This window comes from Molothrus ater, chromosome 4 (genome assembly GCF_012460135.2).
Source record: "Molothrus ater isolate BHLD 08-10-18 breed brown headed cowbird chromosome 4, BPBGC_Mater_1.1, whole genome shotgun sequence".
Taxonomy (NCBI): Eukaryota; Metazoa; Chordata; class Aves; order Passeriformes; family Icteridae; genus Molothrus; species Molothrus ater.
The window spans coordinates 57,361,303-57,387,974 of NC_050481.2; the positions used below are offsets into that span (position 1 = coordinate 57,361,303).

General features: G+C 37.5%; 1 protein-coding gene across 3 annotated transcripts in view; it reads left to right on the forward strand.

The window, feature by feature from the left end:
* The window catches only part of TAPT1 (transmembrane anterior posterior transformation 1), a 49,291-nt gene extending 28,425 nt beyond the window's left edge, over positions 1 to 20,866 (forward strand). For all 3 annotated transcript variants that reach the window (XM_036382351.2, XM_036382352.2, XM_036382353.2), the window contains 7 exons: positions 7,342 to 7,422; positions 8,265 to 8,374; positions 9,905 to 9,964; positions 11,342 to 11,410; positions 12,380 to 12,456; positions 15,926 to 16,086; positions 18,730 to 20,866. In XM_036382351.2, the coding sequence (XP_036238244.1) occupies positions 7,342 to 7,422; positions 8,265 to 8,374; positions 9,905 to 9,964; positions 11,342 to 11,410; positions 12,380 to 12,456; positions 15,926 to 16,086; positions 18,730 to 18,959 (788 nt within the window). In that variant the 3' untranslated portion in view covers positions 18,960 to 20,866. The remainder of the gene's footprint in view (positions 1 to 7,341; positions 7,423 to 8,264; positions 8,375 to 9,904; positions 9,965 to 11,341; positions 11,411 to 12,379; positions 12,457 to 15,925; positions 16,087 to 18,729) is intronic.
* Positions 20,867 to 26,672: the final 5,806 nt, after the last annotated feature.

Sequence of the window (26,672 nt, forward strand, 5' to 3'; positions counted from 1 at the left end):
AAACCTTCTGTTTTCAAAAAATTGACTTTATAGTGTGCTGTATTGACACAGTGATCTCAGAATGCATGTTATTGGTTCCCTGTGAAGGTGGGTCTTGAAATACCTCCCCTCTAACCCTAAAACAAACAAAAAAAAATCCCAAACAAACAAAAAATCAGTGCAACAAAGTAGCTGATATATGAGGGATATACCAGAGATTACTCTAATTTTTTTGCTCCCAGTAGATAGAAGGTAATTAGGATACTTGCTTCTGGCACTTCTTAACTGTGTTGCTGCTTAGGATGAATTTTGGGCACTTGTACTCAGTGTGTCTCATGAGGAAAAGCTCTTCAGGTCTGTTCAAAGAATCTCCTTTGATGGAGATTCTTCCTAATACTGGTGTCAGCCATTTGAAATATGTATTGAATTATTGATTTCAAAGCCAGTAGGAATGATTGCACTTTAAGGTTGTGCTAGAGCTTCTTTGCTTGTACTGGTTTTGTAGAATCTCAGAATGCCCTGGACTGGAAGGGACCTCAAAGATTCTCTCATTCCAACCCCCTGCCATGGGCAGGGTCACCTTCCACTAGACCAGGTTGCTCAGAGCCCCGTCCACCTTGGTCCCCTCCTCCAGGGGACATCCACAGCTTCTTTGGGCAATCTGTGCCAGTGCCTCAGCACCCTCACATATCTGATTGGAATTTCTCCACTTTCATTTATACAGATGAGCACAGAAAATAGAACATATTCTTTTCATTTCAGCCCAAAGTTTTTAAACCAGATAACTCAAATGTGCAATAGGTTAAAAAAAATAAAATAGCTACTTATTTAAAAACAGATTATTCATATTTTTGTATCATAAGTTAAATTTTCAATAGGCTTACATCAGGTTTTGAGTTCTGACTGTTGATATGACCTCTGTCTAATTCATCTGCAAACATGCAAATGTTCTGTAATTCTTTGGATGAAAGACGACTTACATAAAACCTTAAATATATCACAGAGAATTATATAACAGAAAATTAACACTAAATTTTAAGCTTAAACCTCCCCCAAAAGATCTTCCCAGATATGTTGATAATGTTTATTCTGTGATAATAGTATTATTTTCAGTTCCAAGATCTAGTTACTTATATTTTTAAAATCAGACATATTTAACTTTACAGTGAGAATGCTAAAAATGAAGTTTACTTAACTATTGACAGAAAACCTAGATAAGGTTTATTATTAGTGCAGAAAATAGTTACCACTATGCATCTAGCTCTCCTGCCTAAAGGTGAGGCCTCTTTCATGTTGAAATAAGCAAGGGACTGATAATAGAAATTGCTAGCAATTTCCTCCATAAAAAGAAAAGGATATCAATATTTTATTTTATTGCTTCATTATTATTGAAGACCCATAATAGCAGAACCAGGTTGTCCTTTATCAGTTGATGGAAGAGTATTGCCATTCATTAGTGTGGGGATGGAAGCAGTGAGTATATATATAGAAGAGTGCACAAAACAAGCTAATTTATTCCTTTCAAACAGATCACTTTTCCTGGAACACCTTTCAGTATGGTTATAAATAGCAGTGTTTTTCTTCTCAGAGATAAATAACTGACAGATTTTTAGTAGAGCTTTTCACCTCTTTTGAACTTAACAGATTTACTGCATCACAGCCTCAGTAACAGTACTGATGGAACAGTATTGTTTCAATTCATGTATTCTGATCACTTTAGCATCCTTTAAATGTTTTATTTCGTGCAGCTGAAATGATGGTGCATCTTTTGATAGTGTATCTTTATGATAGTGGTGGCATGGTATGCCAGTACTTCATCCTGCCCTGGAACTGAGGCTAGTCTGGTCCTGTCAGCTGAGCTTCCAGTTAGCCTTTGGGCTGTCTTGTGTGTCCTAGAACAAATTGTGCTCAAACTGCATGCCTGGGCTGAACTAAACTTCTGAAAGGAAACACTAAATCTAGGCACTCCCATATATTCCCACCTTTCTCTGCTTCTTTCAGTAATTTTCTACTGATGTTTGCAGTCATCTGATGAAGCTTGGACACACTGAATGGATTCACCTTTTCTGGGCTCAGCTCAAAGTATTACTGTTATTAAACAGTATTTAAATAGTATTTAAATGTTTTCAATTCAGTGTAAAGGTACTGATTAGTACAAAGTAGGTAAATAATTTGAGCGGAATAATAGGAGTCTCACAGGGGCATCTGAGGAATTTCTCACAAGTAGGCGAAACTCTCTTCTTATTTAGCATGTTAATCAAAAGAAAAATACGACATAGCAGAAAAGATGAGCAATGACCACAAGAGTAGATACTGTGTTCAAGAGAAGTTACTACAACTAAAATTTAAAAGCAAGTTTTCTTGTGAATAAAAGTCTGAAAACAGAAATGAACTGCACAAGCTGTACTTTCTAGGAAATGCCCTGTATCACACATTGAAATACCTTGCAGAGCCCTGCCTGGCTCAAGCTTCTACATAGTATGACATCAGGACAGGAAGTGCCAGCAAGCTACTGGAAATTGTGAAATCATTTTCGCTTGGCACTGTGCTCAGCACCAGTTGGTGGATAGCAAGCTGATGTGCGGCTGTATTATTTTTCCCAGTATTAACATTTCTGGACTTAGTGGAGTCAGTGATCCTTCTCACCTTTGTATGGCCATTTAAAATTCTACTGTAACTGCTAATCCACTAAAACTTCAGGATTAAAATAACTGTGAATCATCCACATATAAATGAATTGAACAGGACATGAAATATACATAAGTTAATTGTTATCTAATAAAACTAAACCTGTTATCTTTTAGGGGCAGATCAACAAAGACCTTGGGGCTTCTATAGCTGCTTGACACTGCAGCTACAAAATCTGGGACTTCAACCATGCTATTCCCACAGCTTTGATTTGTCAGCTGCAGCAAAACTACTTTTGCATTGTCGCCCTGACTTTTACAAGGAAATTTATGTACACCCAGGCAATCTAAACACTGCAGCCATTGGAAAGCACTTCTATACAGAAAGCCTCTTATTTGTTGTATCAGAAAGAAATATTTCCCTAAATTTAAATAGTATATTCTCTTTTTGAAATAGTTATCCATAAACTAATTTTGTAGGGTCAGTATTAGAGAACAAGGAGACCAAATTATAAAGAGAAGTTCTTTCATTATTGTTGAAAGCCCAGCCTGCTGCCTTCCTTTATGCTTTTAAATGTCCTATTTTAATTTCAAGCTGTGCTTTACATTAAATTTTTTCACAAAAGTCAATTGTACCTCATACAAAGAAGTGCATTAGATGTAGTGCATTAGGTTATTTCCTTCAGTTTGTTATTAGGCCTGACTCTTCCTTGTTTTTTAAATCTCTTGTCTCAAAAATTTAACATATTTATTCTAAAGTTTTAGGAACTTCAGTTTTCTTTTTTATAATTCTGTACTTTTCTTCTCTGTTCTTCTTTGTTCCAAATTTATCAGTCTCTGACTTTGATCACAATACTGAATAGCCTTTATTTTTGCCTTTGGTCTTTGAAATTTGAACTGCTTTCTTGTGTGGCTTTAGGGTTTTTTTAATACCATTATTCTAATCGAGTTGTTTATTTTAAGGATGAGGGATTTGAGGGCAGGACTGTGTTTGAGATTGGTGTGTTTGAGATGGTTCCTTGTTCAGTGTTTGATCCTTTCTTGTGCTCTGGTCACTTGTTAAGAGGTAGTTGGCACTACAGCTATTTAGGAGTCGCTGAGATGTAAACCAAAAGATCTTCTTTCACTTCTTATATAACTAGCTTTTGATCTAAACATATAAACAGTGGGATTAACATGATAATTTTTTTATCTTTCTGGTTTGGGAATCCTGCATAATGTATCAGGGAATCTGGAAGGAAATAGCTGTGTGTTCTAAAGACTATTTACCCCACTTCAGGATCTCTGTTCCTGGGCTCTCACTGTGATGCAGCCCAGGACACATTTGGCTCTCTGGGCTGTGAGCACACGTTGCCAGCTCGTGCCCAGCCTCTCATCCACCAGAACCCCCAAGTCCTTCTCAACAGGGCTGGTTTGATCTGTTCATCCCCAGCCTGTGTTGGTACCTGGGGTTGCCCCAGCCCAGATGCAGCACCTTGCACTTGGTCTTATTACACCTTTTGAGATCGTGGGTCCAATTCTTGAGTTTGTCCAGGTCCTTCTGGATGACATCCTACCCTTCTGGTGTGGCAACCTCAGCACTCAGTCATCTGCAGTTTTGCTGAGGGTGCACTCAATTCCTTCATCTGTGTTGTTAGTGAAGATACTAAATAACACTGGTCCCAGTATGGACCCCTGAGGAGCAGCACCTGTCACTGATATCCATCCAGATTTCTGCACAATATGTCATCAGCACTGTATGTGCTGACAAGAGATTGGTCAAGGGGATAAATATATCTGAATTAGTGCTACATGTCAGCTTTTTAACACTTAGGGTCATAAACACTGAGGAAGTAAGCTTCTTAATCATGTCCTTGTGGAAGTAGCTGAGGACCATTTAAAATGTCATTGGCCTGACATTTTGGCTCTCATTTAACCCTGTCTTATAATGGCAAGGGTTATTGAAGCTATACTGTATCCTAACAGAAAAACAGTTATGTGCTGTACTTATCATATATACTTAGTGGAAGACATGCAAAACTGAGTTGAAATGGTTTATATCACTGTTACTAAGCATTGTCACAATGGAGAATGAAGAGATCACTTTTTTTCCACTTCACTCTTTGTTATGCTGAAGCAGAATAGAATGATTGCCTCCTGCTAGTACCTGTGCTGTCTGGAACTAATCACTAACACTGGTGGTTTGTCACCATTTTGCCAAAGTCACAATTACATTGATATACTTTGCCTTTGTTGTTCTTAAGAGCATGAGCAAGTGTGGACCCAGGGATGTAGCTTCACTTGTTCTGTAGTTCACCACATCATCCAAGAAGTGCCAATACATGGTACAGGAAAATCCCCTCACCAATTTAAAAAAAACAAATGTACGTATACAACATCAAATAAGTTCATAATAAATGATGAAACATTACTGTACATATTTTGTATTCTGGAATTTTAATTAATATTTAGGACTGATTACCAGTGGTTGTTTTGGAAGCCTTTTTGGTCCTTGACCATGAGGGTGAGAAGTGAAATGAATTTTTGATTTGTTTGAGTTTGCTGTTGAAGCTGCTGTAAAGTGCCCTGTCTGCCTTGCTTGCAACTCTGACAGTTGATGAGAGGGATGAGGATGAAGAGCAGCAGCCACAGTTATTTCTCTCCCTCCTAACAGCCTTGAACAGCTGTGGCAGAGGAGATAACAGATTAGAAGGGAGGCCACTGAGAACAGGGGAAATAAGCAGAGGGGGAAAGTAGGTATCAGCCTGTCACCCAGTCTCAGAAATCAGTGGAAGAAAAATTGGTATTATTACAGCATTATAAGAAGAAATTTAAAGTCCAAAATGTCCCCTCTCAATTTAATCCTGTTGACTGGTGAGCTAACATATACCAAGCAGGTAATAAATGTCTGGAGGATTAGCTTGAGACATGCTTTAATGTTAGGCCTGAATTAATGTCCTTGCTTCCCACTTGAGAATATCTCTCTGTACTGGCCTCCATGGGACCTGAAAAACTAAAGATGAGATCTCTGTTTGTTATACATTGCTGATCAATGATATGTCATGGCAATGTGGGAAATAGAAGATAAAACTATTTTTAAATTCAGTGTAAAAGTCTGAAAACTCAGTGATTATTTCCAAGTCACTAATGGGCATGATAAATCATGTAGATCAGTGAGTGCTTGACTGCATTTTCATCCATTTGTGACAGTGTCAAGTGGTGCATTGTCACTAGGTTTTTCAGACAATACTGTGTTCTGGTCATTTGGGCAATATTTTGTGAATTCAGAAGCATAGAAGAATGTACTTGTTGGAGTGTTATTGGCAGGAAATGAAGAAATTAGGATTAGGTTTTACTTAAGTCCTTTTTTCTGCTTTAAATTTATTGTACCAAAATGTTTCCTTTTTTCTCCCCCCCTCCCCATATATATGCCATTCATTCTATTTTGAAAGCTTGTACTTCCTCTGTCCCTTCCCCAGCCTATACTGACAAATGAATTTATGATATTATGCATGAAATCCCATTCGTCTTGAATTCTGTGTGCTTTTTCTTTCCTTCTCCTGGAGGATTTGTTCTTTTATCTTTTCAGAGCTGCCAGTATTTCCAAACTTCTATTCTAAAATGAGGGATATTATTATACTGTAGTAACTGCAGCCACAAGTGTTGCTGTTGACCTGTAGTCAGTCAGAGATGATGGAACTGTTGACACAAAGCCAATGTTTTTTTGACCAGATTAATCCTTGTGTGTTCTTCTGAACATTTCTATTTCTTGTTTCCCAAAATCAGTAGGTAGAACCCCACACAATATTGGAGGTGCTTAAGAAAATGAACCCTTTGGATGTGCTTAAGAAAATTAACCTTTGGCCCACAAAGAAATTATTTTTGTGGTTACTGACAGGTGTAACAAGAAATAAGAGTGTCTTCACAGATTTTCTTAGTAGCTCTATCTTCTAAAAAGACTTCTTGGACTTCCTAAATAGTGATGACATTATGTTTTAGGTTTTACCCTGCTTTGCAGCAATACGTTTTCAGGAAGGTGCTTTTTAATACGCTAAAAAATGTGATGCTTCTTGAAGCAAGCTCTGTGTGTGTCATCTCTGGAAACAGAATACCAAAGTAGAAAACAATACTGCCTTGTCTGGGAGGCAAGGCATAGGACTTTGTCCTGAATTAGATTGCTCTTGTGCTACAGTGCTTATGTGATACATCCTGCTGTTCCCTTTAAGAGGGCAGTGTGAAAGACTGGTAGGAGCCTTCTAGCTAAGGTGTAACAGTCTTCAAACATTTTTTTCTTCCTTTTAATGAACCCAGTATGCAACAATTTGAATATCTATGATCTGTAGAAAATGAAATATACCTTGCTAATAGCTTGAAAGGACAGGTAGATACATTCTCTTTATTTTAGTAACAGGAAGTGCTGGTTCTTTTTGAATCACAGAAGGAATAGATGGACTTTATCAAGAAGAATGATTATTTTGTTAATTTATTAGAAGAGGTGATAGTAAGTTTCTGCTGCTGGGTACCCTGAGGTGAGACAGCATTGGACAGACCAGTTCACAACGTTCTGCGGAAATCCTGTCCATGGTGTGGTGCCCAGCATTTCCCCCACCCTTTAAATCCAGTTAAATAACTAGTGGAAAATGTTATCTAATCCAAAAATTAATAAATGATAGAACCTCAGAAAGAGTAGGTACCTTTATATGCAAATAAATGTTTCTTTGGAGTTGACAGATTTTGTTTTTTTTTTTTAATCCAGATATAAAGGAGAGGTTCACTAATTACGTGCTGCTACTAATTGTATGTCTAAGAAATATGGAACAGTTCTCATGGAATCCAGGTGAGTAAACTACAAGAAAAAATTCTGTGCTATCAAGAGCTGTATCTCTTGCTTCTTCCCTCAACCTGAAAGATAAGGGTAATCAACACATTGAATTAACAAATCCTAATTTTGTCAAATACCTTAGATTCTCAGTTTTCTATTTCTGGTGTTCTTCTAAGAATGACTGTGTTCTTTCTGCTAGAAATATCTATTGTTATGCTATAAACATGTGTAGTTATCTTTCAAGCAGTGTCTGGAATAATTTCTTCCCAGCCCTTTCCTTTCCTTTGAGTACACTGTGAATGAAGAATCCCCTAGAAAGTAGCTAGTGAGATTGAAATGTGATAAAGATTTGTTAAAAATACAATTCTTAATCTAAAATTGATTGTACTTAAGATTTTAATGACATATTTAATAAATATTGTATAAAACAGTGATTTTATTAAAACATTGTTTTAATAATTTTGACCCCTGATCTGTGTGGTATATTTTGCCTGAATCTTACCAGGCTACCTAAATTTTACCTTAAGTATCTAAAAGAGCAGATGCTTTGTCTATGTCTTATATATACTGAACACGTTGTATCTAGTACTTACAAAGGTTGTCTTCCTACTAGAGGTAGAGGTTTACAAAGTGAAGAGTTTAGAGCCTAATCCTAACTCTGGTGTGATAGTACAGCACTGATAAGTTTTTAGGACAGCAATGGAATAAGCAAGAATTTGCACACTGCATGCTCAGTGATATGTCAGCTTATTCTTCAGACTCACGAGGATTTTTCATTGTTGAATAGAGTAGTTATAATTCTTTTTGTATGCTGATATTAAATTAAATGGCCTAACTTGTTTCTTCACAATCTTCAGATCACTTTTGGGTGTTATTCCCGGATGTTTGCATGGTGGTTGCTTCAGAAATTGCAGTGGACATTGTGAAACATGCCTTTATAACAAAATTCAATGACATCACGGCAGATGTAGGTATCCTGTTTGGAATGTTGGGTGCTATTTTAAATGGAATTTAATTTTGCTAATATTTTTTTAAATATTAAAATTTTTTCCAGTGCAGAAAACATAAAAATTGTTCTTTTCATATGCTTGATATCGCTTGGGAAAGCTTGCTAATTTCCTGATACAATATATTTTTGAGGATCTTTTTAATGTGTAACTAACACCTCTGCTTCTAAATTAGTAGTTCCAGATCCATAAATTATTGCAAGTTTTGTATAAAAGCTCAGATAATAGCTACAATTCACATTACTGGCAGATCATTTTGTGAAGTGATTTAAACTGAAAGAAGGTTACTTGTTCTGCAGTCTAGACAGAGCTTGTAGCCTTCCCTAACAAAATGGACTGTAGGTTAAAATTCAGGCTTTTGGAAAAGCATATTTTGTTAGGCTGCTTTAACTCTATTATTGCATGTGTGTTAAAAGTGGAATCTGAAATCAGAGATCTTTTTTTCCCACTGTCCCTGGAGCACTAATAGCAAGTAGGTTATGTTAGTTTCCCACTCCTGAAATTTCTTAGCCCGCATATATTATCCAGTCCTTCTTTTAAAGCAGTAGATGAGGTTGCTTCTTGTGTGTTGCAGCATTACACATGGGCCATTTGTGTTCCACACTGTGAATTCAAATGTGCTCAATACATTTGTGAAGATATGAGCTAGTGTCTTTTAACTATTAAAACCACTTCTCAGAAAATGAGATCAGAACTTGTGAGGTGCTTTCTTTTTCAGCATCTCCGTAGTAACTACATTGTGAGGTGTAGAAACAAGTGTAATAGATGCACTTAATAAGCTCCCTTATGCCAGAGGCATTTATGCATGCCCTACTTTTGTATAGAGAGTGTGGAAAAGAGCAGTAATGAAGCCATGGTAGCCAAAAATGTAGCATGCTTCAGAGTGCTGAAACAGCTGGAGGATGGGGGTAGTCACTGGCAAGTTTACAAGGTTTATTTAATAAACTTTATGGGGTTTGTGCCACTTACCTTTACGATAGATGCTTTTCTTTCTTAATATGCTGAACTGTTTTAAAGAGAAGAAAAAAATTTGATGCAGTTTGATTTTTTCATGGGATTATTTGCTTAGCATATAAGAAAGCTCTCTCATTTGTTTAATTTGATCCCAGGGCTAGCCTTCTTGTAGCTTAAAAGCAGTTATGAACTGTGGGGGGGAAAAACTAAGTGTGATTTCTTTTATTTCATGTTTCTCATGATCCTGAAATTCAGTAACTTTATGAAGTCGTGTTCAATTCCTAGAGCATAGCATAGGGTTGTTTGTTTGTTGTGTGTGTGTATATATATATTTATGTATGCAAATTACTTTATTGCAGAAATAGAGGCTCATCTCTTGAAGAGTGTCATTAGATCTCAGAAAAACTGGCTTTGACTCTTTCAGCAAATGCATAAGTTCATAATACTTTATGGAAATACTTTATTGATATCTGTGTTGCTTTTATAATGTGTGATAACAAATTAATCACACATCTGATGTGCTGGATTTTTTCCAGGTCTACAGTGAATACAGAGCCAGTCTTGCATTTGACCTTGTTAGCAGTCGACAGAAAAATGTAAGCCTGAAAATAAAGTGCTCTTTCCTGTATTAACTAAGACAATTGTTACAAGGGGAATATTGGAACCAACACTTAAAGAAATACATACAGTACTGTTACACTCCTGCAGCGCTGAAACTCTGCTCTGCTTTCTTTAATAAGAGATAACAGGAATGTTTCTTTATGATTTATATTATATCCAGTTGTTCAGGTCAGTTTGAGCTTCATTTAATATACTACTGAGTAGTCTTTTCCAAATTCACTTACAGTAAGGGGACAGTTGTAACAACTTCACATTTTTGACATACATGGGAAGTAAGTAAACTTAACAGGGTAATTTCATATTACCCTGTTCTTTTCATGGTATTTTAACTGTTGGATTAAAGTACAGCATTCATTAGGAATTTATGTTTCTTTACAGATAGAGTGCACTGATGTTTAGAGATGTTTGTACTATGCATGTTACTGTCATGGCATGGGTATTTATAGAACACACTGACCACCTATTTTTAGTTAGTACCATTTTTTGGAGAGCTGTTTACTGCACACCTTTCATGGATGAGGACTCCTTAGGTTTCACTTGTTAGCATTCCACTCATCAGTGCTTTAGAAGTCTGCTGTAACTGTAAATGAACTTCATTACTATGATTTCTGTCGTTTTCTTGGGCTTGTTTCTTGGGCTGTTGTGAGGAATGCAGTACGTAAACCTCATAAAGAAGCTTGACAGCATCAGCTACAAATAATAATAATAAAAAACACCAGTTCATTAGTTTTGAAAACTCCATTACTTTTCCTAAGGATCCTCTGTGTGAAATAAAATAGCATCATTTAGGCGCTGACTTTGGTGTGATGTTCAATACTGCAGGCAAGCTGTCATGTGAAGTACTTGTGTTTTGAGTACAAAAGTAAAAACATTTTCAAAATAATTTTAACACAGTTATCTTAAGGCTAATTATAGATGTTTGTAGAATGATTTAAAATTGCTAGTGCAGTGGATAATTGTTCTTTTATCCCTGTAACAGTTTTTTCTGTAGAGAATTTGAGGATCAGTCAAATTAATACAAAAAGGTCTCTAAGCCGGTAATAATGTACAGATGAAATATCATAGTGGCTTTGGATTCAGTGTCCTAGTTGCTCTTGGTTTAGACATTTGTATTATACTCCAGTTGCTCTTGATTTAGGGCATTGAAACTAATCTTACTGGTCATGGTAGTATTACATTTTTGTCTGAGAGTGCAGCTATCTCCATTTGAATTCCAAAATGTGAATAGGTACACTTTATACCAGTATCGTGTTTGTTAACAGAGCTTTATTCTTATCTGGAGGGTGTGCCAAGCTAAAATAAGCTCATTCCTTTGCATAAATAGTTCATTATTCTTCCTCTTTTTTTTCTAGGCATATACAGATTATAGTGATTCTGTTTCCAGAAGAATGGGTTTCATTCCTCTTCCACTGGCTGTTTTAGTAAGTATTATCATTCCTATCCGTTTTCTGTCAATAAGATCTCACTTTGAGCATGTGTCCCTCTGAGATAGCTGGCTGGATGTTTTGAGGATGAAATAATCATCTGAGGTAACTGAAATTATGCTGAAAGGTTGAGTTAACACTCAGTATAACCTGTATCTCATACTACTCGTGGCTTCACAAATGCTTTATTGTTTCTCAGCCTTTCATAGAAAATCGAATCTATATTAATTTTGTGGAATTTGTAAGAACTTGAATTGTACCAGTGGAATTAAACTACATCTGTATTTACTAAACATGTATTCCTTTTGGCAGTTATCCTATTCATTCATTTGGAATAGTCAAAGCAGCTGGTTGCCAGAAGGTTAGCAGTAGTGCAGCAGTTTATTGAGGTTTTTCATAGGAGTCCTTGTGGCTGTCCCCAGTAATGATGCTTAATGACTCTATATTCTTTTATATAAGGCACTGAGCTCCTGAGCTGTCGTTGAGTACATCACTCTAAATAGTTGACTTTGTTACAGATACATATTGCTATAAAATGACTTAATTAATGAAACTGTCCACATGCTGTCCTGAATCAACTGTTACAGAATGTTTTCTCTAAATAGCTGTCCTGACCTTCCCCATACACACATAAGATACACACATACAGACAAGCAGTAATTATAATGCTGGGGATCTGTACATGCTTTGTCAGCAAATATGCTTTTTTCCACTTCTTATTTTACTTGAAAGTCAGTGTTAAGGAAACATTGTCAAACTCTGGTTTTGGCAAAGTTGCAACTAAGTGCTGGTATAATACTCATACAAATCAAGATCTGGAGTAGTTAGTACTGCCAAGGGGAGCATTAGACTAAATTTCTGTTAATGTAAATGTTTCTACTTTTTCTTGAATTTACCAATCAAGAAATGTCTGTTACAACATTCTGTTAATAACTCTGTGCTAAATTTTAACTTTATCTGAAACAGCTCATCAGAGTCGTAACAAGCTCAATAAAAGTACAAGGAGTCTTAGCTTATGTTTGTGTTGTGCTGTTCTACTGTGGGTAAGTAAATCCACACAATTGAAAAGTATTCACCATTATTTGATTACATATGTGCAAGAAGTTTCTGTTGATATGTCTGGATGTAAGGATAAACAGAATTTAAATTCAGTAGAATATAAATGTAAAACCCTTATGCTCATAATCTGAAATTGACAGTGCAGATTTGTCCCTGAGTACTGTGACTACATTGGGAGATTATAGCCCTCAATAAGTAACTTCAGTAATGGAAATAACTCATTGCAAAAAGACTGAGGCAATCTGAGAAACAAGCACCATACTTCTGTGTAAAAAGGGAAATTGAATTCCAAGGAATGAAGTTTTCTGTAAAAAGACTGAAAGATTCAAGAAGCGAACAAAAATAAGCAGTTCAAGTGCTCTGAGCAGATAATGAAATTTTCTCTCGGGTAGATAAATGCAAGGTTTACTTTGGCTTAGGAAACTACTATTAAAAAATAAATGCAAGGCTCACATTTCCTGGGAAGGGTAGGTCATTAAGTAATCTTAGTTAAGAAATACAATGTTCAATGGCAGTTCATTTTCCATACCAAAGATGTATAATTATCCCTTCAGCATCCCTTCACTGCCAAGTCAGTTTATACTTACCTTACCTTTAACTTCTCACCAGTTGATAGGTATTTCTAGACTGCATAAGTGTACTTTACATCCAGTTTAGTTTGCCTGTCTTGAGACACTTGCTGTGTACTATCTGTGTACTGTCTGTACTTTCTAGGAATGCTGTATACTGCACTGTCATTGTTTGTTGTCTCTCAAAATTGATCATAAGCAATGAAGTTTCAAGCTGTTGATGGAAGAAGGACCTGCCTGCAGTATTGTGAGAGTGCTTCTTCCAGTGTCCTATCAAGTTGTGTTTTAAGTGAAGGCAGCAAGGCTTGAGAATCATAAGACTTCTAAGGCTGAGGCAGTGGTTCAGCAGGAAGAGAGGAGACCATGCTGGAAGGGAGGAGACTACTGTTCTACAATAGCTTGTGAAAAGAACAGGATTACTACACGTTCTTTATTAATAAGTAGACTATTACCTCTAATCTGACACTAATCTGCAAAAAATAGAGCTTGATCACATGTGTTTTGTCTACATCAGTGTAGGGACACATCTGTTTAGTGTCAGTTAATTAAGACTTTGAGATACTGCATATAGGCCAAATGGTAAAATTTTAGCCACATTCCTCTGTACCATACTTTGACTTTTTCCCCAGCATACTACATGCTGTGCCCATGTTCTCCCTAAAGCTAGCTTTGTATAGTTCAAAGCACTATGCCCTGATCATCACATTCAAGCTGTGGTACACCAAGGTCAGCACTTTCATCCTGCTCCGTGGTTTTTCCTTTTTCCCAATATGTGTAATATTTTCCTACCTCTACCATTCCACTGCTGCAACCTAGGATTTTTCACTCTCTGTGGCTTGGGGAATGGAGGGCAGAAAGAAGTAATGTGATTAATATTAAGTGTTAAATGCTGCTATTTAAAGACATAGGTCACAAAACTAAATACAGTTTGGTCTATTTTGTCCTTATGGAAAAGTGAGAACAAATTTTTACTCTTGCTGTGATCTCAGACTTGGAGCTAGCTTACCTCCCGCATCTTTCAAGTAATTTTTGTTCTGAACATAAATTTCAGCTTTTCATCAGATGTTAGAATATATATAGAATACAAACATAATAGCATAGATATGTGAGAAATGGCATGATAAAATCTGAAGCAGTGTGCCTATACTATGGATGGATTAATTTTGTATTGTTTATTAACAACTCTAGTTAATCTTTAATTGTAGTTAAAGAGTCTTGCCAAAAAACCCATGAGTTTTCTTTTTCTAGAATTTTGAACAACTGCTAACTTACATTGTTAGAAATTTGAGCCTGAGATAGGCTGGCAGAAAAGAATAAAGGAGAATTGCTAGAAATGCTTGCACAATTTTCAATGAGAAGCTGGAACTGATACAGGGAAGTGGTGATTTATGGCCTTTTCAACTTCTGATCTCATTAAATCAGAGTCAAACTATGCTGTAGAAACCTATTCTCTCAGAACAAAAAACATGTTACATAAGAAGCATAAGAAAAACACCTCTAAAACATTAAAAATGAAGGAAAACTTCTCAACTGTCTGAAATAAAATCTGTCCCAATAATATAATAAAATTGAAGAGAAGCACAGCTTTCAACTGATATAAAATGATACCTTCTTTGTGGTTGCTTGGATACTAAAATGTCACTTTCTTCTGAGTACTGAAAGTGGTGTGCTCTGCTCTTTCTTCCATTTCTCTATTGAAATAGTATAAACTTACTTTTTCCCTTAAAAGTGTAGAGTAGTTTGTTTTTTTGTTTGACAAGTTCTGATTACATTTACGCAGAGATAGGGGAGCTGCTGCTGGAGTGTGCTTGGGTCACTTTATGATGAAGCAATTAGACCTGCTCCATGGGTCTGTGAATGTTCATTTCAAGTTGTCTTTTTAGTCTTTTAATGATGTACATGATAAACAGACTTCAGAGAGTGGAGAATGAATTTAGAGTCTGCATTTGGTTCACTGTTGTTACATAGCTTGATTTGCATAGAGAATATTTCATTCATCTTGCAGAGAACAGATCACTCTCCTTGTTGTTCTGCAATGACCCTTCACTCCTTGGAGTGGACATTGTTCTTTGAGTCATGTGTTCCTACTAATGAAAATTAGATTTTGCAAAACTCAGTTGAATGGTAAAAAAGCACTTGATATTAGATGAGGCCTCCTTTTCTTCAAACAAGGAGACAGGTGGGAAAGGTACTCAGTGATGTTTGTGCTGCATTTTAGTCATAGTAGAAAAAGAATCTGCCATCATCTGGACTGTGCTATGATGGTAATGCAGTGCTGCCTCTTTGGATTTGTTGAATTTTATGCTCTGTCTCCTGTGATGTGAAAAAGGACTTAGTATGATTAGCCTGTAGTTTGTAAAAGCTAGATATAGGACTTGGCAGTGCAGGATTAATGGCTGGACTCAATGATCTTGGAAATCTTTTCCAACCTTAATGATTCCATGGTTCTGTATTTGCTGTGCTGTGGTTCCAAGTCTACTAAAGATCCTTGGCTGGGCACACTTAATTTGGGTACATTTATTTTGGACTTGCAGTGTTGAGGGCACTTTATAATTCTGTGTTTAAATATTTAATGTCTTAAATGGCTGCTTAATTGTCCTTGTAGTCCTTTAGTTAAATAATAAAACTTGGTGTTTTTTTCTAGATGCTTTCTGGAAGAAAATTAAGCATTGAATCTGAAACAAATTGTTTAAGGAAACAATTTATTAATAAGGAAAAATGTTACCTTTTGATCTTGATATTGAAAGGATTTAATTTTCTTAGCTAATCCTTCTAAGACAGCACTTACCATACTGCAATTATTTTCATATGAATAATTGCAGTATGAATAATATGCAATTATTTTAATGTGCTAATGCAAATATGTAAACAATTTTTTTTCCAGGTTAATATCTCTCAAAGTCCTTAACAGCATTGTACTGCTGGGGAAATCATGTCAATATGTAAAGGAAGCAAAAATGGAGGAGAAATTATTTAATCCTATCCTGACTGCCACCCCAGGGAAGCCAGCTGGCAAACAGCAAGGCACATTTAAATCTACCCAAGGTAAGGCCAGCTGCCTTGATTTGTTTTTTAGTGAAAATCTTTCAGACTAAATTTGATATTAAACCAGATGCATGGCAATGTTTGCTGCACAAACCCTGTTGCTGGACCTTAATTGTGCCATAGCACAGCTGTGAATACAAGTCTGCAAATATAGTAGAATTTATTGGTTTTAGCTCATGCATCTTCTTTAGGTAATCAATTCTCCTATCACTGTGATATGTGGAGGTGATAGAAACAATGGAATTGAAGCATGCTTTTGTTTTAAAATCACAGTCATAGAACAGTTTGGTTTGGGTTGGAAGGAACCTTTAAAGACCATCTAGTCCAACCCCCTTTGCTATGTCACTGTGCAAATAAGGGAATATTTACATATCATCTGTGACAGTGCTTAAGTTTAGTAGGGAAGCAATCTATATTTCTCATGGAAATCAAAGTAAAACATGGTAGGTTTATGCATAGGTACAGTTAATTGTAGTTGTCATGAACACATAATGGAAAGCTTTATGAAATCCAGATAGGAATTTCAGTGGGTCTCTACCCCATTTCCAGTCTGTGCAGCACAATTTCCACTTACAGGTCCTCAGCATCAGCAGTTAATTTATAATGGGAATATGGCAGTATTGTGTTTGTGTGACACATTATAGGAGGAAACAGAAACCTTCATTGTTCCTGTCAACTCAATTGGATTGCATCTTCCTGTGGGAAAAGCTCAATGAGAGCCTTAGAGAACTTAACAGTGGGGCTTTTATTGTGTTCACTCAATGGCTTGCCAACAACTTGAACAGCTTGAAATGCAAGGTGCTCGTTAGTCGTCAGAGTGTCTGGCCAGCAAGGGGAGAGTTAAGAATCTGTCAGTGTTTGGCTTAAACCTCTGTATCTCATATGTGTCAAATCACATCAGGCAGAAACTTGGTGCAAATGTTTACTTTTAAGTTCATACAACTGCTTTACTTTCACGATGAAAGAATGTGATATGAATTGTTCATATTTGCATTCAGTTTTGCATTTCATTAGGGTACTATAATGATTATAATGTTTTAATTAAACATTCTATTAGTACATTTTTAAGTTGTATTTACTTATATTGAGCCTTCAACTTACAGTATGAAGGCTCAGTATAATGTAAATCCTGAAGACTCTTTTGAGCTGAAGTGGCAGGGATGCTTATTTTCTCCAACAGGAATATTTTGAGCAAAAAGTAGCAACCAAAAAGCTTTTGTGGATTTTATTGAGAGTATTCCTGGCTTCCACTGGTGATGAGAAGAACTCAAATTTTACAGTTTTTTGGGGATTTTATATTTTTTAACACCTCTTTATTTACTAGAAATCTTGATTATGTGAAAGAATTATTTTACCTTCCCCAGCATTTGCATTATTACTGCTGGATGGACTCTGCAGTATTAGTTAGTCTCTGTGTCCCACTTACCAGGTTTTTACTATACAGTCTCTCAACCCATCTCTTCTTAGGATGAGGGTAAGGGAATAAATTGGTCTGGTCTCCTTTCTGCCAGCTTATAGTTTAAGTCAGCTAATTTCCTAAAGAGTTTCCACCTTGTCCACAAAAACAGTTGAAATTTTGAAGAATAAAATTCTAAACTTGCTCTTGAAGGATGGAATTACTGGTAATCATTTATAGGCTGACCAGCTACATCTGGAAGCTGCTGAGTTAGAAAATATTTACGTTTGTAACCAAGCTCTAGAATTAAAATTATTTGTCTCCTTTTTCAATGCAAGTTTAGTACCTTTAATTTCCGTAAGATTGTAGAGGGTAACTCATGTACCTCCAAGTAGTAGATGGCATACTGTGGACAGATGCTCTGCAGAAATAAGTTTTGTAGTAATTTGGATAGTGCTGCCATTCTGACAGGGAACATTTCCTTGGGCTGGTCTGCAGTACTCTCCACATCAGTCAGATTTTTTCAGATTCCTTTAGAAGCAATAGCTCAGTCTTTACTGAGGAGGAGATAATTTTTTTCTTTTTTCTTCTCTCCTTGTGATTTGCTTGTGCATTTTAATTCTTTAAGCGTTTTAACAAAATATGGAAAAAATACATGGATATAACTTACCAATATCCTAGGTTAATGAAGCCAGTGTTCAGTTCCACTGAAGTAAGAGACAGGAATAAAAATAGACATCTTTAATAGCACTGCTTTAGAAGCCAGTGCATAGCAGTGCATGAGTCATTTATTAGCTATCCCTGGAGAAGGCAGGTTTATTGTACTTATCAAGAGGATTAGGCACATCTAGTTCCTGCTACAGAGATTCCTTTTGTTCATTTCAGTAGCAAACATTTGTGTGATTCACACAAGGACTGTCAAAAATCTTTTTGCTCAAGCCAACAAAAATAAGCATGTATGTCCTAACTTCTGCAGCTTATGCTCTTGCTGATTATTTAAACTTCTGTAGAATTTGTTTTTTCTGTCTATTTATTTTCTATATGTTTTCTAAATTAGAAAAGGAAATCTCTTACCATAAAGCTAAGAAGAGGTAGTGGCTTCCAGAAAGCATTTTTCTGCTGTTCTGCTGACTTGCTGCAGCACACTTTTTCAGGATAGCTTTGGACAAATCTGGAAGTTGCACATTGTATCAATATGTCTGTGTTAAATTCATTATTATCTTTGTAATTGTCTTCTGTTCCAACAGGAATTCCCACAGATGAAAACGGTTCTACATCAGTTACCAATCAACCAGTGCATCAGAAGGAGAATATGCCATCTTTACTTGTAACAAGCAATTCTGATCAATTTCTGACAACTCCTGATGGAGAAGAAAAAGATATAAGCCAAGACAGCTCAGAATTAAAACACAGGTCTGCAAAGAAAGACTTGTTGGAGATAGACAGGTTTACTATTTGTGGAAACAGAATTGACTAAGAATTTATTTTTTTTTAAATCTATGTGCTAAGGATACTGAGCTGTTGGGACAGCAGATGCTACCAGAATGGACAGTTGCCAAAAGGCAAATAAATATTTATTTAAAAACTTAAATTATTAATGGCAAAAAAATTATTAATTTCTTTCTACAAGTAACTTGGCTTGGTATCTGGTCAGGTCAAGTAAGTGATCTTTATCTTGCCTCTTGGGAAATGTGGTGGATCGTGAGTCTCTAGCCTGGTGGCAGAGCTGCAGTATCACTTTTCTGGAACACAGACTGGAAAAAAGCATAACCCTGTTCTGCATTATGGAACCATGCTTCCAGAACACTATTTGTCATGAAGGTTCCTCCAGTGTAAGGATATTCCTGGAAATGTTTGGTGACTTGACCGGAAGCTTGCCTATCCAGTTACCGTGTTTTATTAAACATCTGCAAGCAGAATTCAAAACTTGTGCTTATATCAACAAACACATAAAGCATTGGTACATAAAACAGTAAGTCAAGATAGTTATTCTTGTCAACAAAAATATTTTCAAGATGTATCTTGAAAATCTTGTAATCAGAATAAAATTTTGCCTTTAAGTGAAAGACTTACTGCTTAGTATTTTATCTGAATACTAAACACCAAGGAAAGTTCACAGTAATGAAGGTTCTGCTTAACTGGGCAAATATGAAGCATATTCATTTCATGTGTTGTGTGTCCTGCAAGGCAAATTATTTAGAAATTTTTTTAAAAGCTGAGGATTTTTTGTTGCTGTAGGAAAAAATATTAAAGGGGCACTTCTAATGTTAAGGAATGGGAGTGTTAATTGCAGCAAGCAAGTGTTGTGTTGGAACTGTACGTGTGGCATTAACACAGCAGTAAAGAACATTGCACTGCATTTTGCATATAACTCTTAGAGGAATGACATCTGTGTATTAACTTGCCTGAGAACATGCCTATAAAAAGCTCACACTTACAATCAAACCATAATTATCCATTCAATGTAATTGATTGGTTGTAGTCAAACTTAAGTAGTTGGACTAGATCTATAAAGAGCATTTAAGCATTACAATGCATCTTAATTTCTGGTGTGAGATGCAGGGTTGGGAGGGTTGACAAAAGAAGTTTTGGAATCCTCAGACCAAGAATGGATTAAATTTGAGCTCAAAACATAGGCTGGAGAGTTTTATCAGAAGAGACCCCTTAGCTAATGATTAATTCTTCATATGTTGTTAAAACACAGCATTAGCTTCCAAAATGCCTTTCAGACATTCAAGTAAGCACCAATTTTACTTTCCAAGGGAAGGTATCATAAAAGTACTTCAGTACTGAACAAATGAAGACAATTTGCTCTTTCTAATTTCATAATTTGTCAGAATGGGAAAGCCACAGTTTCTTTGCTGTATGAACATTTGAAAGTTTAATGTATCTGCTAATCCCTGAGACTTGCAGGACTACAGTAATATAGCAGATGGAAGCAGTTGGACAGAGTTGTGTGTCTGAGCAGACTTGATAATGAGAGAACTCTGCTGTACAGTTTAGGGTTGTCTGCTCTGGTGGGAACTCCCTGCTGCAGTCTTTCAGCCTCTCCTCTCCCATAAGAGTGGTGGGAGTCATGGCCAAAATCTGTGGTTATGTTTAGGGATGAAAGTAAAAAGAAGAGGACTTGTGCTGTGGAAAAATTTGAAAATCTTTAATTTTTGATGTATTTTATACTAATTGGAGATGTTCACACATTGAAATTAAGATTATCTGTCAATTTGGTGTATCTTATTTTATAATTATTTAGCAGTTGCTAAAGAAAGCTTGAAATTGCTTTAATTTTTTTTTCTGTTGAATGACATTCTGTATCAATTTTATAAGTGCATCTTGTGTGAAACTCAATAAAATTCAATTTTGTAATATTTGTTTAAAAAAGGAAAAGTACAGCGTCAACATTTCTTTTTTAATATTCAGAGTTGGTGATCTTGCAAAGTATTTAATGTATTAATTTCCAATTTCCATAAAGTAGGATTCTTGCAAATGTGGGACTTGAATGAGTCTAAGAACTGGGTTATCAATGGCTTCAGATCTATTCCTGTAGCAGTTGGTTGTTACCACTTGTAGAAAGAAGATATTGATGCCAACCTATTATTAATTTGGTTTTTAAGGGCATGTGAGTGAACAAATCCCATGTCTCAGGGGAGTTGTACTTTCTGTAGTCAGTTACTACAGTTGGATTCACACCTCCCCAGCAAAGCCAAGTGTGAATGCAGGAGCAGCACAGGCAAAGCCCTTGCTGAGCACTGGGGCGCGAGTCCTGGCCTGAATCCTCCTGGGGCTTGGTCTGACACTTGAATTGTGGTGCCTGCTCTAAAGCAGCCCAGCTGGGCTTTGGGTATGGCTGGTACAGCCCTGCCTGCTGTGCAGGTGAGGCTTCATTGCCCTGGCATCACCATAACAGCAAGGTGGACTCGAGGCACTGTGCAGAGGGCATGGCAAACACAGCACTTCCCTGAGCTCCCCAGGTCTGGAAGGGGCCCAGCTGGGCATTCCTTCCTTTTGCTGCAAGCTCTCTGATAGTTCTCATCTTTGTGTTCATGATTTATAGGGATTCCTTGGATCTCTAGCAGAGTATCTTTGATGAAAAATCACAGCTGCTTTCTGACCCTGGGTGGTGCTCTCAGAACTGTAGAGGTGGCTGAGGCGGAACAAACCACCAAACAAGAAAAAACAGCAACACCAAATTTCTCATCTATAGAAATTATTTAGGTTTCCTTGAAAAGCTCCTGTCTTAACAGTGATACAGATAAGAGCATCACAAGTTAAGTAGTGAATAAATTAAGTTCTTCAATTGATAAATCCTTTCAAAAATAAAATCTAGGAAACATTTCAGCTAAAGTCACAGTTGCCAAATTAATTCCAAAAGCACACATTGAGTACAGTGTATATTCATAATTAGTATTATTCATTATGGGAGCATTAAGAAACAACTGGTTTTGACAGGATTATTTAATTAATCTTTTCAAGCCTTTCAGATGTTCATCAGCCAAACAGAATTTCCCCTCAAGCATAGTAGTTTTACAATCATAACCATGCTGTTCATTTACTCTCCTCTTAATTTAGAGTGAGTTTGTGAAAACTTTTCGACTTTGTCTTAATTTTTTTGTGGTGCAAAATTTTGTGTAGTCCATTAATTTGTTCCAGAGTCTGTTTCTGTGACTCGGCATAATCGATGAGGTCACTGTTGCTAAAGCCAGTGCTTGCCCAGCTGTGGCTGCTGTGCCAGCTCAGCTCTTGGGCTGGAGATGTGAACCTTCTTGGTGGTGGTGGTGAGCAAGGACGGATGCAACTTAATTATAGCACAAATGTAATCAGACTCTGTGAAGCTCCTGAAACATTTTGTCTTATAAACTGGGCTCTTTCATTGTGAGTAAACTAGGTGTTGTTCAACTCAGTCTTGGGGAGTCATAGCTTCAGAATGCTCTTCACAAATGCTAAACAAAATTTGCTTTTAAAACTTCTTCAGAATAAGTGCTCTTTCTTAGAAATTTGGACTGGCTTAATTTTGCTGAGTGCAGGGAAACAAATAACTTTGTGTAAATACTGAGCGGCTGTCAGGGCAAGCTGCAGTTGGGACCACCTTTATCTCAAAGAAATTTTTCTGTATATAATTATATAAAATATTTAGACTGTGAAGGCTGTCAGAAAGCAATGTATAATTTCTGTAGGTCTTTTTCATAGTAACTTTCAGCAACCATACCTACCAAGCCTGAGTCCAGTTAGGCTTTTTTTAGGACTTCAGTATACCCTGATTTAGTAAAACACTGCCAGCAGAGTTGTAAAAGATCATAAATATATAACACTAAAGAACATTTATTAGTAAGCTCACAGTTGTAATAACAAAAAAATCCAAAATTGCAATAAGTTTTAAGAAATTTCTCAATTTTGACCAAAACACTTATCATATTTGTGATGAAATAAACTCAGCTTTTAAAATGTGCCCGTGTTGTAACTCTGCTGCCCACCTGTTCCTCACAGCTGCAGCTTTAGGCTGTGTAGGCTGTCATTGCTTCCATTCATCACCACTGCCTGGGAGAGTGATGCTATCAAGCAGAGCTGAGGTTCATTCCCAGCTGGAGGCAGTTCTGTCTGGCAGATGAACTGCAAGGAAATATTGAGCGTTGTGGGGAGAGGGAGAGAGAGGAGTCAATTTTTGTGGATAGGAAGATTTGGGTTCAGCAGCACTGCCTTGGGTTCTAGTTTTTTGCTGAGCAAAAAACCCAAGGCAGTGCTGCTGAGCAGTTCAATGACAAGCAGACCTGAGCAGTTCTATGACAAGCTTTTCTCGATAAATCCTGTGTTCTATAGGCAAACACGTTGCATGCATTATATGTTGTGTTTGCTGCTTCCACATTTTTATATCAGAAATTACTGCTCTTGGAGTGGTGGTATGAGAGCTGTGCTACAAGGCAGTATATTTTTAATAGAGCAATTTTTGGTGTTCAAGAAGTCTCAGGTTTTTTGTTGTTCTTCTTCCCATCCGTGCTCAGTTTGTTGGACAAGAGCAATAATAACTTTATTGACAGTTTTCAGTATGTTCCTGTGATGCCCAGTCCTGACAGGTGCTTAGATTGCAGAGTCACTGAATGGTTTGGGTTGGAAGGGACCTTAAATATCATCTAATTCCAACCCCACTGCCATGGGCAGGGACACCTTTCTTTAGACCAGGTTGCTCTGAGCCCCATCCAACCTGGCCTTGAACATTTCTGGGGATGGGGCAGCCACAGCTTCTCTGGGCAGCTTGTGCCAGTGTCCCACCAGTCTCACAGTAAAGAATTTCTTCCTAATCTAAACCTACTCCTAGTCTGAAGCCATTCCCCCTTGTCCTGTCGCTACATGCCCTTGTAAAAGTTTCTCCATCTTGTAGGCTCCCTGTCTGCTGTCCCAGAAAATACATTATCAAGGTAGCTCAGGAATCACTTGTTTGATACTGGCAGTTTAAAATAAGTGGGATTGCCGATTCTTAGGAAGTGATGCATTTGATATACTGAGAAGTGTGAAAGGAAACTTAAAATCCAGCACTGGACAGCATATTCTTAGGACTGATACACTAAATCAACACAGGAAGGTGTGTGAGTTGATGCTACCAACTACAATCCTGGTACAGCTCTGAATGTCAGACCAAAATTTTCCTGCAGCTTGGATTTGAGCTTGGCACTCTTGTTAAAGGCAGCAATACAGCCACCAGCCACCTTTCTGTAGCCAAGGCAGCAGGAGCTGAGGTAGGTGAGTTCCTTCTGGGAACAATTCCTGAAGTACCATGTGTATCTAACCTGGAAGCTGTGGGACATTGTTTTCAGGCTGATGCTTTCTGCCCTTTGGAGTCTCTTGAGGTGTAACTGCAATGAAAATGAACCTTGTATTGAATCTCAGCACTAACCACTGATGGGAGACAATGTCCCTAATGCAATAGCAGAGAATACACCTGTTGGGCTGATCAATAAATCTCTGAGTGTCTTTAGTCATTTTAAATTACTTTAACACTGGAGTAAAGTGAATTCTGCTGTGTCTGAAGTGATGCTTTGTGGTGCCTGTTCAGCCATTTACTGACTGACCACGAGCTATTTTGCTTCCATGTGGGAACAAATAAATTCTCCAGCCAGATTTTGTGCTAGACCCTCATTTCTCAAAAGCAAGGCCCAAAGCCCCAGTAGTGATTCTTTGCATGGATGCTCTGCTAATCAGAGCAATTTTGTGGAATTTATTTACCTGCCTTGTTGAAGGCAAAGGAGGCATTGGAGTCATCCAACATCAGCTCCAGCCCTTCCACTACTGGCTTTTCAAAGCCTGGGCCAGTCACAGCTTGTAAAGAATCAGGGAAGAGAGTCCAGTGCACTAGGCCAGAGCAGCTGGAGTGCTCTGGAAAGCCAATGTCAAAATTTTGGTTTTTCTGGTTCTATTTTGCTGCTGTTCCCCCCTTGTTGCTGTGTGTTGGCCACATGGTCCAGCCATGCAGCTTGGTGCCAGAGCTGCCTTGTTCAGCTGTGTCTGCTGGCTTTGTTCCAGGGCTCACTGCTCACTCACTTGTTTTACCTATTTTTTTAAATCTTGTTAATCAAGCCTGTTTCACAGTATGAGAAGCTGGATAGAGCTACTGATTCTAGCTCAGGTCCTGTCCAATGCAGTGTCCAATCCTGATAATTAACATCTTTCTCTATCTCAAATGACAATCTTCTTGAACAGTAAATATGTACACTGTATTGCTGTTATTACCTTCCCACTATCTGCTTTAAGTCTTCCTTACTGAAATTTAACCCTCCCTATTTTTTGTCCATCTGTGGCATGCAGAATAGATTTTGCCTCTCCCTCTCTTTTCTTCTTACATCCTTGGCAGCTGAGACTGCTTTGTGTTTCCCTTCAGGCTCCTGCTGAACCCCCACAATGAGTTCAGCTTCTGTTTGTGTGGAGAGTGTGTCCCATGCTCACTCTGAGCACAGAACTCCAGCTGATACCTTCCATCCCAGCTGAGCTGAACCTGAGGATTACATCAGCCAGCTTTTAGCTGCCATATCCTGGTATGGAAATTCCCTCTTAAAAACAGGATGCCACTTCTGACCCAGGAGAGTTTGAATGTGCTGCAGGAACTAGATGCTTCCAATGGAACTGCCTGATTATTCCCAAGCCTGCACTCGTGCTGTATATACTGCTGCCAAAATGTAAAATCCTGTATCAGAGCTGCTTCAGTTCAATTTCTTTACCATCTGTTTCTGTGGTTAGTCAAGTTTGTTTTGAACTCCTGTCAGGTAGTGTATCCACAGCCTCCACTTCACCTTTCTCTGGCACCTGCCCAATATTACTGATTAAAAACACTGAGTGGCAATGGAGCATGAAGAGACCCCTGCAAAACCCTACTGCTGTGTGAGGATGAAATGGTGATGAATAGTCCCCAAGCAGGATTTCCCAACAAGCTTTATCAGCTGCTCCAAGCAATTTTAATCTCTACTATGTTTCCTTAGTTTGGAAAGATCACATGAAAGAGTATCAAAAGCCTCATAAAAGTCAACATATGTGATTATCTGCTGCTTCTCACCTTATGGTGTGCTGTGTTGTTGAAGGGAAATGCACTGGTTTGAAATGATCTGACAAATTTATGCTGGCTTTCATTCATCATCACATTACTCTTCAAATGCTGAAAAGAACAAAACCCAAATCTGATTATGTGCCCAGAAAAACTGTGGAAGACTGCAGTTGGTTTGATCTATCATTTCCTTTTTTCCTTTTCCAAAGACTGCTCTTTTAAATCACAAGAAATCTGCTACCAACTTTGTTAGCCACTTTTCAGAGTTTTTTGTTTTGGTGCCAAGGATAAGACCTAAGCTGAGTGAAAAATCTCACATCCCTTTGTACTGATGTGTCAAGATCCTCATAAGTTCCCATGAGATTGCTGGTGGTATATTTGGTAGGGAGAATGGTGGGTTTGTACTGCTGTGTTCTGTCTTAGTGTGGTGTTTCTACAAAGAAGGGTGATATGAATAAAGTAAGAAGCTCTCATGGTGGGCAAAGCCCTTCTGACTAATGTGCCTTTGATAACCTCTAGGGGTAAAAGGAGAAAAGTGCTAAGCTGTCACCAGAGCTGATGTTTTCCAAAGGCCCTTCAGCAGGAGTAGAGGAGGTATGAGATAAATCTCCGAAGCATTTTGTGATGTCTTAAGTGCCCAGTGATGAGAAACAAGAAAGCCAAGTCAAA